A 14,683-nucleotide genomic window follows, 5' to 3' on the forward strand; every position below is an offset into this window, starting at 1 on the left:
TTGGTCTAATGAACAGGAATATTTCTGCATATTTAATAGAATAGAAATCTAGAAGAGAATATACTAGAATTTAAATGAAAATATTCATACGATGATTAGTCAGTGAGATCTATGTTGTGTTTTCATAGTATATGTAGAACGTCACTTCAAGGTAAAGAAATAAAACCACTGTCTTTAGTAATGCTAAAAAGAACTCAAGCAATTCCTTAAAACAGTAATGAATTTTCAAAGTAACTACACAAATAGTTTTATTACAAAGGACTTTAAACAAACTGATTTTTCCCATCCTTAAATTAAGGACATTTCCATTTTAACTATTGTTTTACTATTTCTTGTCTTGATGGCTGAATAGATTACGTTGAATACTTGCAAACAGACACAATTCAATTTTGCTTAGTTTAACAGGATTGCTCTGCCAGTGCCTTAATAGTATAAAAGTTAAATGCCTTCACATCAATTAATACTGTCTTGTTCTGTACCAGTAAACTGAAAAATTAGTGCAGTATCCAAGATTAACATTTTGTAGCATATAAATTACCTACTTTTCAAATACTGTTATATTTTCCTTTCTATGCAGTGCCTGAAGCCTACAGGTCTGAATTCAAGGTTGGCTGCAAAATTTCTGCTACCAGTGAAATTTCAGATCTCTTCACTGGACATTTGTTGTTACATATAGAAAAAAATGTAGACTGGCAAAGAAAATGGTAAAAAGGGTATTTTTATAATTATTAATTTTATATCTACAAAGTAAAGGATGCATATTAAACTGAAGATACAAATTCAGATCAGGAGCAATGTTCCACCAGTGAGAAATCTACCAAGCTGCAAAAGATCTGAACCAGCTTCATAGAGGAAGGAAGAATAAAAAAGTCAAGAACCATGATTTCTACAGAAACCTGTTCATATACCTATGGATCAATGAACACAAGAAAAAAGATAAAATATTTCTAATTTATAAATTACTTTAAAAATGTTACGGAACATTCTTGAAACTATAACTTATATCTTATTTTTGTACATAATTTTTCACCACTGAACTCACGAAAAAAAAAGAAAATTAACTTTGAATACTTCAGATTTTCATAGTAGTTTAAAGCAAAATTCTACTAATACAGAAAAATAAACTGGCTCAGCAATGTTAAGTGAAATTAGTTCTTATTATATTGAGTGATGATGGGATGTGCTTATATAATTGAACTCGTTAAGATTTTGTTCAACAGTGCACCTTTAATAGAGTTGCAGTGCAAAGCTCGTGGAAATGGAAGGGCTTTCAAATATCTCTTCAAGTGTGGATATGTCTACAGGTGGAAATGAATGTTTGCTTGCTGCTATCTATTTCTATTCCTTTAATATTTTGGATTTATCAACAGGAACTAAAGATATTGAGCATTTCACAAAGACTCAGTCACCTCTGGATCTACTCATGTGCTTACTGGACACAAGCCCTGATGAGGCATATGCTGGAGCAATGCAGTGAACTGGGATATTAAACAGACTAAATCAGAAACTGATAACCCTGACATTTACACTGAAGTAAATCAGTAGTTCTACTAATATGAAAGCAGTTACAGTAGTATAAACTTACCGACAGAGGACAATCATGCTGAACTGAAGGATGGGGAAAGCAATCTGCCTAGCTTTGCATGGACGGCAGCCAGAAGGCAGAAATATAGGGGTTTCTTTTCTCTGCCTTAACCCACTGCAGTATGACAACCTTTCCAATCTGAAACAAATCCCAGCTTTTCCCTGAGATAGTAGCTAGGTTTCATACAGCAGAACAAACATAAAACCAAGTCTAAAGTTTGGTAATTGCATCTGAACCAAATGAAGGCTTTATGTCTGGTCAATATGTTAGGAAACAGGGAAAAACTGTTAAGTAATTTCCGCAGCTGATGTAGCAGGATTCAGCAGATGTACAGTAGCTACGCATCTGCCAATGGTGTCTATTCTGATTCTGTGTCTACTGAATCTACATGTTTTCCATAGGTCCTACCAAATCGACCAAGGTATCTAGCCGGATCTGTTAATCTGAAAATGCCTGACTCATATTCCATTTACAAATTTTTTGTTTCTTTCTATTGTGACAGAGAAGTATGTAACCCTTTTCTTCAGTGCTTTTGCCAAGTACTGGAATAATTGAGTTCCTGACAGTTTAAAAGTCAGCACCAAGCCAGCAAGGCAATTTTCATATTCTTTCATATTCTTCTGGCAAGGACCTGGTCTGAAGTTTCTGTATTACCGACAATAATTAGCAAACTAGGATCGAACACGTTCACAGGGCTGTATAACTCATACAGCAATACATTTCTATGCCCAAGAAACATGTAATTACAATATCTGGATCTCCAACAGTGAGAATAGCTTGTTCCCTAACAAAACTTTCAGGAATCCTCTAAAATCACCCCAATAACACATGCGTTTCTGAGCTAGATCTCTGCAGCACCCTGAAAATGTCTGGTTCTGTCAGTTCACATCATTTATGTTATATATTAAAATATCTCCAAATGCATAGTGTTGTGAAATTCCACCATTTCAGATATCCTAAACCCCATCTAGTTTGATTTAAAAGGACATTTGTTCTAAAAACATCTGTATCACCTAGTTTGCAAACATTTCAAACATAACAAATTAATGCACTCCAAAGCTGATAGCACTTACTATGCCATTATCTTACTCCATTAACAGAAACATGTGCTTTCTGTTGTACCAGAGGTAAAATATTTTGGTCTTATGAACAACATCCTACACTTTTTTTATATATACCAAATACTCTTGTGCTTTTACAGAAATTAATAAAACACTTCTGCCAAAAGCTTTAATATAAATAACAAATGCCACAAAACAGTCAAAGGGAGTTATGCATCTCAAAGGACCATTTTGAGGCAAAATATAGGTAGAAACGGGAGTATATTAATATGAAGAATGCTCCACTCATAAGCAGTATTAAAAATCAAAAGAAACTGAAAGCAAGGGTGAGAGACTGATCTGTGCAAAAAGACTGAAACTGTCAAAAATTACAACAGAAATACAGAGAGGGCAGGTTATGGTGCATGCTTTCTTGATGTTGCTAACGTGGGGTCTATTTGATTCACTACGTTACTGGTTTTGTACTTTATTTTCTGGCACCATACAAAGTGATTAGTTGCTTCAATGACGGCAAGAAAGCCACAGAAGAATTTATGGCATAATGTTATCATAAAGCTAACTGTTGATGATGATTCAGAGGCAGGATGAAGAATAAATCGGATATCCTTTAATCAAACAACTCGAAGGAAGGAGGAAGGTCTGTTTCGAACTTCCAAAAGGAAGATCCAGCAGTACTTGCTTGTTGAAACAGATTTAAGGCTGTAACATTTCAGAACCTGAAGAGATGACTTATAGGGGACTAAGGAAATGAAATCTGGCATATCAGTACAGTGGCATTATCCCAGTATTCCACAGCTCTTGATATTTAGATTAAATATAATTAATTTGAATGGCAGCTCCGTTACCTAGCAGGAATATATTTGCATACATAATTCTGGAACAAAGCACTGAAACATGGCCACTGAGGGGCCAAAGGAGGTTTGGAAGATTTGTTGCATTCAATTATGTCACTCCCAGTTAGAATATGCACACCCCATCACAGCATAAACACAGCCAAAGGGTAATATATAAGCCAAAAAAGTTAAGCTAGTTTCTTAGAAGACATAATAAATCTCCTCTAATACTGTCTGAGGCACTGTCAGCTACATCTGTCATATGATGTGAAATCATTTTGGAATCATTTTCCAGAGCACAAATCATCAAATCCAAGAAGGTGTAAAAATTAGATCAGTCTCAAGGAACATAATCACAACTCACTGGCTGCAGTAATTTCAGGAGCTGTGTGAAATTTTAGATTTCATTAGTAACCTGAAATTCAATTTCTAATCATTGAAATATACATCCTGAATGCAGTCAGGGTAAAAGTCTTTTCCACATTACCAAGAGGCTTACAATTTTTCGTGGCTTCTGTATGCATGCGTGTTTTCAAAACAATACTAGGTGATTCGTACTAATTCATTTTTTCTTAATTCAGGAATTCTGTAGGCTGTCCTGTTCTAAAATAGACTGCACAAAATGATCAAGCCCTCTGAAGAGTGTATTATCCCTGAAAGCTCAGGCAGTTCTCACCCTTCATTCTGGTGAGGTATTTAAACATACCTTTACCTTACTCAGTTTAGATACATGCATCATATCACTTGGTTAAATGTCACATGTCAGTTTGGGCCTAGAACCGTTTTTTTTAGCTCCAATTCCATATTTTCAAACTGAATTAGACTTGCAAGACTGAGTGAATCACACTGTATTACTTTGTTTTGCCTGGTATTTCTGCTTGTAAACAGGCTGAGGAAATCTCATTTCTGTACTTCACAGAAGATGCATGAAAAGATTTATGTCCTTTGCTCCTTCCAGTGGACTCATGGCTCTCCCTACTGGTTTGACAACAGCCTGCAAAGATCCTTCTGCACTTATCTCTGCCAACACAGGAGAGCTCTAATTACCACAATCAACAACTGCATAAATCAGCACATAGGTATATATCTTTTATACTGCTTCTTTAATAATCTAAACCACACTTCATGGCTCTGAAACCAGTTCCATGATTAAGAACCTGTCATCTTTTCCTTGGTACAATTATATACACTCATGTTAGACTAAGTAAATGCTTCTCCATAACCTTTTCAAAGAACAGCTTTCCCATACCCCTGAAATGACAAGTAAACACAATTCAGAGGTGTCAGCAGCAACAGAAAGGTGACTTATTATATTTAAAAAATGTTCCAAAAGTTTGATTCTGGGAAGTGTGCACGAACTTCCAAGGGGAAAAAAAGTTAGATAGTGTTAGAAAAGTACCAGGTGGCATTGGCTTGCAGTCAATGAACAATCACCGGTTCTTGCACCAGAGGCAAATGAGATCCTAGCTCAAATAATTACTATCAGCATTATGTCATTATATGAAATTTCTGAGACTGAAGATCAAATGATACTATCAATGGCAGAGCACAGTTCCTCTTGATTGAGATTGTGGTTGTATTTCTTCACAAAATAATCACTGACCCAACAAAAGCAATGCTACTCTTGACTTTGGTTTGGTAAGGACGATTGTCCCTACAAAAGAGAAAGTCATAAATTTTGACATAGCAATCATGAACTGATTTCCTTCAGATGAAAGGAGAATTACACTTATCTATTACTATGCCTCTGATTTTCAAAGGACATGCTTTTGAAATAAAAATAATAACTAATGAAGAACTACTAAAGGACATGAACTGGAAGGCAGGATGGGCCCATTTGTTGAGTCAATGGTAGAAAGGTAATTTAACACCCAGATAAGAAAAATGGAAGACAGACTAAATGGATCAATAGCCAAATCTCAAACCTCTAAAAAAGAATTCAAGTTTTAAAAAGATCAAAGAAGTAGAGAGACTATAAGAAACAGGAAAAGGTTAGCAAAAAGACAGAAAGCATAGGACAATGAGAATTACCAAAAATTATGTTTGGAAAGTATGCTAGAACAAGGTGCAAAAGACACTTTAACAATACTACTATATTTGAAAAAGTGAAAAAAGAGTAGATATTATACATAGCCAAAATATATTCCATTACTACTAATTTCTGTTCTGTTCAGCAAGGTTGGTCATTTCGATTATAGGCATTTATGGGAGAAGCATATACTAAATTCTGGAAACAACCTTTCCCAAGACCATCTATAGTACAACTACTGCTCTGCAGGACTAGTTAAAACCCAGAAAAGACCTGGGCAACTAGAGGCCTTCTAAGATAATTCTACTCACATGAAAACACTAGTAGTTAATTGTTTTCTCCTGCTTGTATAGTATCATGTTAGATGTATACAAAACCCAAAAAATCATTTACCTTGTCTAAAGAATTAGTGATCTTTTTATCTGACTACATGATACATTGTCAACAGATGCATATCAATTTTTTTCGCATTTCTGATTTGCCAACATTTCTTTCTTTCTTTCAAAACTCACTTAGTGCATCAAACACGAGGCCAGACCAACAGGTTACCAGAATCATCATTCTTTCCACTGACACATGGACATAACACCCATAAAAGCACAAAGAACTTGGCATTAAGTGCATTTATTGTAAGACACTGTAAGATAATGGAAGGATAGAAGGGAGCGGAGTGAGACATCACTGCTGTTCTGCAGAAACAGTCTGGTGACTGATTGTATTTAGTGCTTTCACTAACGACTCTGGCTCAGAAATGTAAGCATGTGGAAAGGAAACCTGGCAACAAAAAAAAAAAAGGACTGGTCGATATGAAGAGAACTATCATACAAGAGGAAGTGAACATTCTTGAAGATGAGAGGTTTGGTAACTTCATTAAGTAATATTATTCAAAGTGAAAAAGCGTAAAAAGAATGTCGCTTGAGAATTATATTTAAGAAAGGTCTAATTCAAGTTTCTGTTATAAACTAGGGCATCAGACAGAAAACGATACAGAAAGTCCTGGATCTACACCCATTTGGAAATGAAAGTTAGCCCCATCTTAAGGGAAATGTAAACATTTACTTGAGATGCACAAAAAGGCTAGATGCAAGAAATTAAAGTGTTAATTACAAATAGAAACACCACCTTAAACTGGCTACTTCTGGCTTGGGCAGGTAATACCCTACACTAGGTAAAAAGCTGGCTGCATGGCCAGGCCCAAAGAGTGGTAGTAAATGGAATCACATCCAGCTGATGACTGGTCACAAGCGGTGTCCCCCAGGGCTCAGTGTTGGGGCCGGTTCTGTTTAGTATCTTTATCGACAATCTGGATGTGGGGATTGAGTGCACCCTCAGTAAGTCTGCAGATGACACCAAGCTGGGCAGGAGTGTTACTCTGCTTGAGGGTAGGAAGGCTCTGCAGAGGGATCTGGACAGGCTGGAGCAACGGACTGAGGCCAGTTGTATGAGGTTCAAGGAGAAGTGCCAGGTCCCGCACTTGGGTCACAACAACCCCACGCAGCGCTACAGGCTCGGGGAAGGGTGGCTGGGAAGCTGCTGGGCAGAAAAGGACATGGGGGCACTGGCTGACAAGCAAACTGAACATGAGCCAGCGCCATGACCAGGTGGCCCAGAAGGCCAACAGCATCCTGGCCTGTATCAGAAACAGCGTGGCCAGCAGCACTAGGGCAGTGAGGGTGCCCCTGTACTCGGTGCTGGTGGGGCCGTACCTCGAATCCTGTGTTCAGTATTGGGCCCTCACTGCAGGAGGGACATTGAGGTGCTGGAGGGTGTCCAGAGACGGACAATGGAGCTGGTGAAGGGTCTGGAGCATGAGTCTTATAAGGAGCAGGTGGAGGGATCTGGGCTTGTTTAATGTGGAGAAAAGGCAGCTCAGGGGGGACCTTATCGCTCTCTACAGCTGCCTGACAGGGGCTGTAGGCAGTGGGGGTCAGTCTCTTCTCCCAGATAACAAGTGACAGGACAAGAAGGAGGAAACGGACTCAGGTTGCACCAGGGGAGGTTTAGATTGGGTATTAGGAAAAATTTCTTCACCGAAAGGGCGGCCAAGCATTGGAACAGGCTGCCCAAGGACACGGTGGAATCGCCACCCCTGGGAGTGTTTAAAGAACACGTAGATGTGGTGCTTAGGGACATGGTGTAGTGATGGACTTGGCAGTCCTGGATTAATGGCTGGACTGGATGACTTTAAAGATCTTTTCAAACCTAACCAATTCTATGATTCTTTAAAATATCAAGTCACTACATTCAAAGGCTCAGGAGAGGGTATTTTTTTTACTACAAAAACTATAATTTTCTTACAACCAACTGTTCTCAGGTAAGATATGTGACAGTTTGGATTTCTCCTATTTAAAACAGGAGTGGTATTATACTCACAGTTTGTGAAGACTGTTAAGTCCAACAAACATTTCTGGTGTTAAGCAACCAATCCTGTTATTTGAAAGATCCCTGAAAGAAACCAAAAAAACGTGAAACATTAGGTCTGTCTTATTCATATACAGCCTCATTTTTAACGCTTAAGGAATTAGAGACAAATGAGAAATAAGATCTTTTTCCATAATGTAATGTAACTGAATTAAATAGATTTAACAACTTTTATATTAACACCATTGAGCAATATTCCACAACTCAACATACCATACTGCAAAGTACACAAATTGCATTAAAATATGATTTTTATATGTAGCAAATAAACCCCAAAAATTATTTCCAATGCAAAGAATTTTCTTTATCAAAGTTACTAGCACCTGTTTGTCTACTTATGAAAAATAACATCCATTTTTTTGCACACAATATTCAGCCAAAATTGACATATTTTTACTGTCTACTAACATCTCATCTCATGGACAGCATCCTTTCTTGCTGAAGAAATTAAAGAAACCAGAGGGCAATTAATTTTTGAGCTAGTAAGAAAGTCAGTATTGATAAGCACTTGGCAATACCTTTTAAGAGCAATAGTGTGGCTGTCTCAGGCCACAAATAGTACAAAGCATTACGTTCTGTAACTCTGTCTGCACGAAGGTGAATGGTTGTTTTCTGCTTAAGTCATACATACAATACAATGTATAGGAAACGTATAGGATACTTACAGGAAGGAGACAAAAATAGGTATGAACAATTATGATGTGATAACAACATGAAAACTGCCCCGCAGTGCATTCTGAAGTAATATTTAATTTTTACATATTTGGTTTTCAACCTTGACTCAAATTTTCCTTCTTATCAAGTATGATTTTTTTAAGTAATTGCAGTAATGTAAGGATTTAGGTGATTATAAATCCATTAAAATGTTAAAATTTATCTGAATATATTTCTGTTTTATAACCAGTGGTAGTCTTCCAACTCCTTTGTTACATTGTGCAGGTTCTCTATTTTTCTATGGCTACATGAGAACACTGAAGTAATCAAATGGGAGAATAAAGGCTGTAGCTTGACAAATCCGGTTGCTGCTTTATGGAGACATATTCAATTAGCTAGAACACAAAGGCAGTTTCTTTAGAATTTACTACAAAGTCTTCTTCTATCAGACAAAGAATAAATTATTAATTAAATGATGAAACATCACATTAGAATGAAAATATTTCTTAAATACTTGTCAGGGATATTAAGCAGGCAACAGCCGAGAAAATAGTGTAGATGACAACATAGTGCAATAAATGCATATTAGCATTATTCTGTAAGTTCTCCTAATGAAAGCTACACAGAAAATCTAAAAATGCAAGTTTAAAACATACATACCTATAGGTATCTATACATCTTTCTGTTAGGAGAGGTAAATACTAAACAAGAATGTCCCCAGAATTCTTGGTTGGGTAAGGCTTTGCTTCTGCCTAAGCAATGTCTGAACACGTATGGCAGAAATGCATCACTACATGGGGCATAATTTCGGTAGCAAAAGTAAATTTCAGCTAAACTAATCAAAACAAGTGCATATTTCTCTTAAGTGTGGCACACAGTAAAATGATATTTTTAACAAAATGAAAGGCTACATACCCTTTTCTCAACATTTACTTCAATGAGTGTTATTTTCACAGTAAGATATATGGCAGTGACTGAAATCTCTGTATTGCAAAACATGTTTTCTAAAAAAACTTTAGCAAAAAGAAAAGACAGCTTGCTGCACATTCCTCCAGACTAACACATGTTATATTAGGCATAATTCAATTCATAATGTACAAATCTGGTGTTCCTTCTCAGGAGTAAGATATTAAACTTACTAATACTGACTCGTAAAATTGATGTTAGAAAAAACAAAACTCTCCTTTGCTGAACAGTCAAGTGCCATAATTTTAGTGCTTCATAAATTTTCAATTTTCATCAATTTTGTGTGTACCTTTTTGAGTAATCTCCTGAAATAATTCAGTTTGTCATTCAAATACAAATTATAACAGTTCTCCAAATCATTCACAGAAAACATTCTGATGTTGACAGCCTGCAGTCTGTAACTTGCCATAGCCATATCTCTTGCAGTTGCTTATATGACATCAGCTTCTGCTTTTCACAGCATCATTTATATTTTACATATGAAATAAGATGTGAATGAAAAGTACAGTCTTAAAGTAATTACTGTATTCAGCATCCAACAGGAGTTTCCACTATTTATTCCTCTTGCTCAGATGCTTGCTACACAGTTGCACAGCGAAGGACTGCAGAGATTTTCTTGCTTACTATGAAACCAAACACGTGGCAGTCTAGCAAATAATCAATTCCCTGTCTCTAGATTGCTCCCAGCGTTGCTTGTTCATATCAGAAACAAGGGTTTCTTTGAGATCTAGCATGATAAGTCTCAACATTGCCATTCCTAGTTTGCAGACGAATTTTTCTTCTCACTTTCCCCAATGCCTAATGACTTCCTGGTCCTTGGCTTGTCCCTCCTGGCTGACCTAAGGCTCCACCTGTGCAGTCTTCAGATGTGCAGCCCATGACTTGCACAGGTTTCTTGCTTTTCCCACAAGAGGTCAGGGTTGTGTTATTAGAGTATGCAGCCACAGCAACAATTAGCACTCATTTCGATCATTTCATTGTATTGCTACCCCTGTACACAGAGCGAGCAAGAAAGTTTCAACCGAATATTTTTCTTTGTATTAAAAATGTATATGCCACTCCAACTTCATCATTATTATGTCATTGGCTTTCTACCCAAATGTGCTAAAACTTAGTGGCTGGTGTTAAAAAATACTGCTACCTGTGTGATCAGAGATGGCAATCTTTTACTTAGGTTGTGCAGTGTTCCATGTACATAGCAGTTAGGGAATTGAACCTTCAGAGCAAAAAAGCAGAAGGATTTGTAAACTTCTTTTTCTGTGGATTTACATTCCTTCTCATCTAAATCTTCCCATAATCCCTGTTTTCTCACAGGTTTTCTCATCACACGTAAGGCAGCACACACGATGGCTAGGCATGTGATGATGGCCTGGTTAGCCAGTACACAGACATTTGGATGCTGTCATTCGGAAAATTATAACTAAAACCAGGTTCATCTCATTTTTCGTTTAGGCTGAGTAGAACTGAGGAGGGTCGGCAGTCCGTTTTAATTAAAAGCAAAAAGGTCCACTTGTACAATCTTACTAACTTAGATATTTTTACCCTCTATAAATGCAGTTTAAAAATCAGCCAGTGCTTTCAAAAGTATATGAGAACGTTTTCAAAGAGAGGAATGCAAGGATAATGGACAGGGAACATAATGCATAAATCTTGTTTCCTTAGAAAACGATGCTAAAAATAAAAAATATCAAGCAGATTCAATGTGAGAGGTATGAAAATGGTAGACAAAATCTAAAGCATGACAAAATTTCCTTTCTAAAAAAATTTTTATAGATCTGGTCTGTGATAAAAGTAAACTAGACCTTACATAACGAAAAAAATTAGCCTAGCACAAAACATTATTTACACATATTTAAACCACTTGGTTTTATTTTTAATTAATGTCTGTAGTGATATTTTGTCTGCTAAGTCATTAATTAGGTATGGGTTTTAACTTTGTAGATGTACACCTTACGATATTTATTGGGAGGCAAACATAATTTTAAATGGGAAAAGGTAAGGAAGGGGAAAATGGAAGAAAAAGAAAGGGGAAGAAGAAGAAAAATGCACAGTAAATTTAAGAAGCACTGTGTGAGATTTTCTGTTTTACAGCTGGTATCCTTATGTGCTTATTGCTTGGTGGCATATTTGCATTGCCCAAGGACAAAAATGTCAATACAAACACAATTTTCAGAATAATTCAAATGGAATTAATACTTACAGCCGCTTCAGTTCTGAAAGTCCATGGAAGGCCCCTGGCTCAATTGTGCTGATCAAATTATTCTTCAGATCTCTAGAGAGACATAATAGGAAGAGCAATTAATTTTGACTTTACCTACTGTACTACTGTTATACACAAGGAGTACGAAATGTAATGAAATTCTAACCTTTATCTGTCTTAGCTAAAACCAATAATGAATTTCTTTTAAATAGTAACATCAAAAACATTATGTCATTTGCAGTTTATAAAAACATATTTTTCTAAGAAAGATGGTTAAGATTAGATGTTAGAAAAAAAATCCTGCTTGTTTTAATTCTTCTCCTATTTATACTTTTCAAAACAAGCTTATCAGCCATTCTTGCCCCAGGAAAAATATTTTAATCAATGAGTGAACAAAATAATCAGTCAGCAAAGCAAGAGCCTTTTAGTTTGCTTATTCATTGCACTGTGCACTTTACACTTAATAAATTTCTCATTTCCACCTAATGTAGGCAAAGCAGCTGGCATGTGAGACATAAACAGGTCAGGTTTCTGTCCTGAAATACAAGCAATTTCTTATATTTGGCAGATAGGTGCTTCATTTTGCACTTGGTGACAATCCAGAGGATTGGCTGTTGCACAGATAAAGAATATTTCACTGGCATTAGTAATCTCATCTGCTCTTGGCACAGTGCTTGGGGCCATGACATTGCTTTCAGCTCAGTCCCTACAGAGATTTACTACTGAATTGTCTCAAGACTCTTGTGATGTGAACCCTGAGGAAATGCCTTCAGTGCAATTAGATAAGCAGGCCTAGGAGATAAATGTGGTAAATTCATGTAGAGTCAGTGTTCATCTTCTGACAATTTGCAATTCATAGGAAACTATTGTCGCACAGTAATACCAGCGTTGTTTCTCACTCAGACTGGCCACTTCCAGGATATTACTGCACATACACTGCTTGACCTTGCCAAAGTATGGATGTATCAACAGCCACATGAGTCATCTTATTTATGAATTTTTATTTTATTGCAAATAAAATGCACACAAGATGAAATCTTGGTTCCGCTAGCTGTGGTTGCCCTCAATAGGGCAAGATTTCATCCCAAACAGGATATATTTTAATTTCAAAGTCCAAATCATAAATATGTCTCTATTTGGTACCCATATCTGCAGATATTTTGAATGCACTTCCAAAAATCTGTCACACCCACCCATTTCATTTTAGTGCTGGTGCTGATGAGTGACCTGTCCCTAACAAAGATCTCAGTCAGACTCTTAACAGTCAAGTTCAGTTTTCAACTTGCAATATGCAACACTAAGAGTCCTTAAGAAGGTGATAAGATATTCTGATTACTTATGTACAAGATATTTTGTGTTACATAAAAGACATGTGGAGCTATTAAATGCACAGCAGAGCAATTTTGATAGGAAAAAAACAACCTGGAATACCAGCTGAGTTTATAACATATAGATATTCTGTTGATAAAGTTGTAAAATCCTAACTGTAAACAAGATTCAAGATAATCACTTAGCATTTGTTTAAGTCTAGTCAGCTCAAAGTTTATGCTGCATAATCAGCAAGGTATAATACACAGGTATTATATATGGCAATGTCCTCTGTCCAATAACTTCAGATTCTCATTTTTTCTTTGTTCCAGCTGGCTCTACATAGCACTTTCATCATGACAACATGTTGCACCTCATCTTATGACATTATCAAAAAAAGCAAAGGACCAGAAAAAGGCAGGAAAATTGAAATCAAACAATAGGCTACACTTTGAGTCTTTTTAAAATGTAAGCATCGCAAAGCATATAGGTTTACTTATTAAGTGTACCTGTGATTAACTTAACTGGTTACAAGCATTCATAAAGCTATGAAATTTTAGAAAATTTGTGGCCATGCATATCTGAAAATCAGTGGTGTAGTTTCTTGCTGTTTTTATCTTGCTGTTTTTATCTTAGTTTTTTCCAGTTGCTTTTTTCACTAATAAACTATTATCTGTTCATTATGCAAATAAATTCCATAAAATATGCTAATCTCAGTCCAACACAAATGCAAAGGATATTACAAGAACATATTAAAAATGGGCCAACTATTCCAGTTGTCCAGTACTGATACAACGTTTAAACAGTGACGCATGACTGTATGCATATATAGATACTTCAGGCATGGTCATTCCTATTTGCCGGAGCCACAATGGCAGTCCCTCACTTGTTCCTAATCCAGTAAAAAGCATAAAACCCAGAAGTGCTTCCTCTTCTCTGCTACTGTGCAGTACAGAGGTAAGTATGCCTGTAATGCCTGGGAAAGAGTCAGAGCCCATGCAATTCCCTAGTTTCAAGAAAGCAACAACATGAGCCAGAGGCAAGGGGAGAAAAGGTGGCACACTGGGGCGGAGAAAAAAAGGAAAGTGTCAGTTCAGGAGACAGAAAGGGGCAGAGCTTGGGCAAGGATCCTGATGGTGATTTGAGCATTCATAAGCAAGCTACACAGTCCATGATTAATTTTATGCATAGGGCTAAGCTCTTTCCTTTCTCATGAAAATCACACAAGCAAAACAATTGCAAAAACACAGACATCAAGGCTGGTGCTTGCACCAATTCTCACTTGGCAAAGCACACAACCACCTCATGGACAACAGAGAGGAATTAGGGGATACAGCCATCCTCCTGCCCGTCTCCCTATTCCCTAATGCATGCAAAACAGTTTTCTTCCTTGTTTTGTCCCTTTCTCGTCCCCTGGATTTGGATGAAAAGCAACAATAGTCATCACAAATTAAATACAGGGGATGATGTTAGAATGAAAACACTCTCTAAGAACTGGAATAAGCTTTGGGTTCTTCTTAAACTTTGTGGTCAAACATCTCTGTCTTAGTTCCCTGGAACCAGCAGCAGGTACTAGATTCATCTTTCCTCTGCCTACATCTGCTCAAGAAGTTGCGATGATTCCTT

General features: G+C 36.8%; 1 protein-coding gene across 1 annotated transcript in view; it reads right to left on the reverse strand.

The window, feature by feature from the left end:
- LOC308069736 (adhesion G protein-coupled receptor A3-like) overlaps positions 1-14,683 on the reverse strand; it is a 278,202-nt gene that overhangs the window by 170,480 nt on the left and 93,039 nt on the right. Inside the window, exons 3-4 of the mRNA XM_080402571.1 lie at positions 11,750-11,821; positions 7,882-7,953 (exon numbers count right to left, since the gene is read on the reverse strand). Coding sequence (XP_080258697.1) covers positions 7,882-7,953; positions 11,750-11,821 — 144 coding nt within the window. The remainder of the gene's footprint in view (positions 1-7,881; positions 7,954-11,749; positions 11,822-14,683) is intronic.

Source organism: Falco punctatus, assembly GCF_963210335.1.
Source record: "Falco punctatus genome assembly, chromosome: 9".
Classification (NCBI taxonomy): domain Eukaryota; kingdom Metazoa; phylum Chordata; class Aves; order Falconiformes; family Falconidae; genus Falco; species Falco punctatus.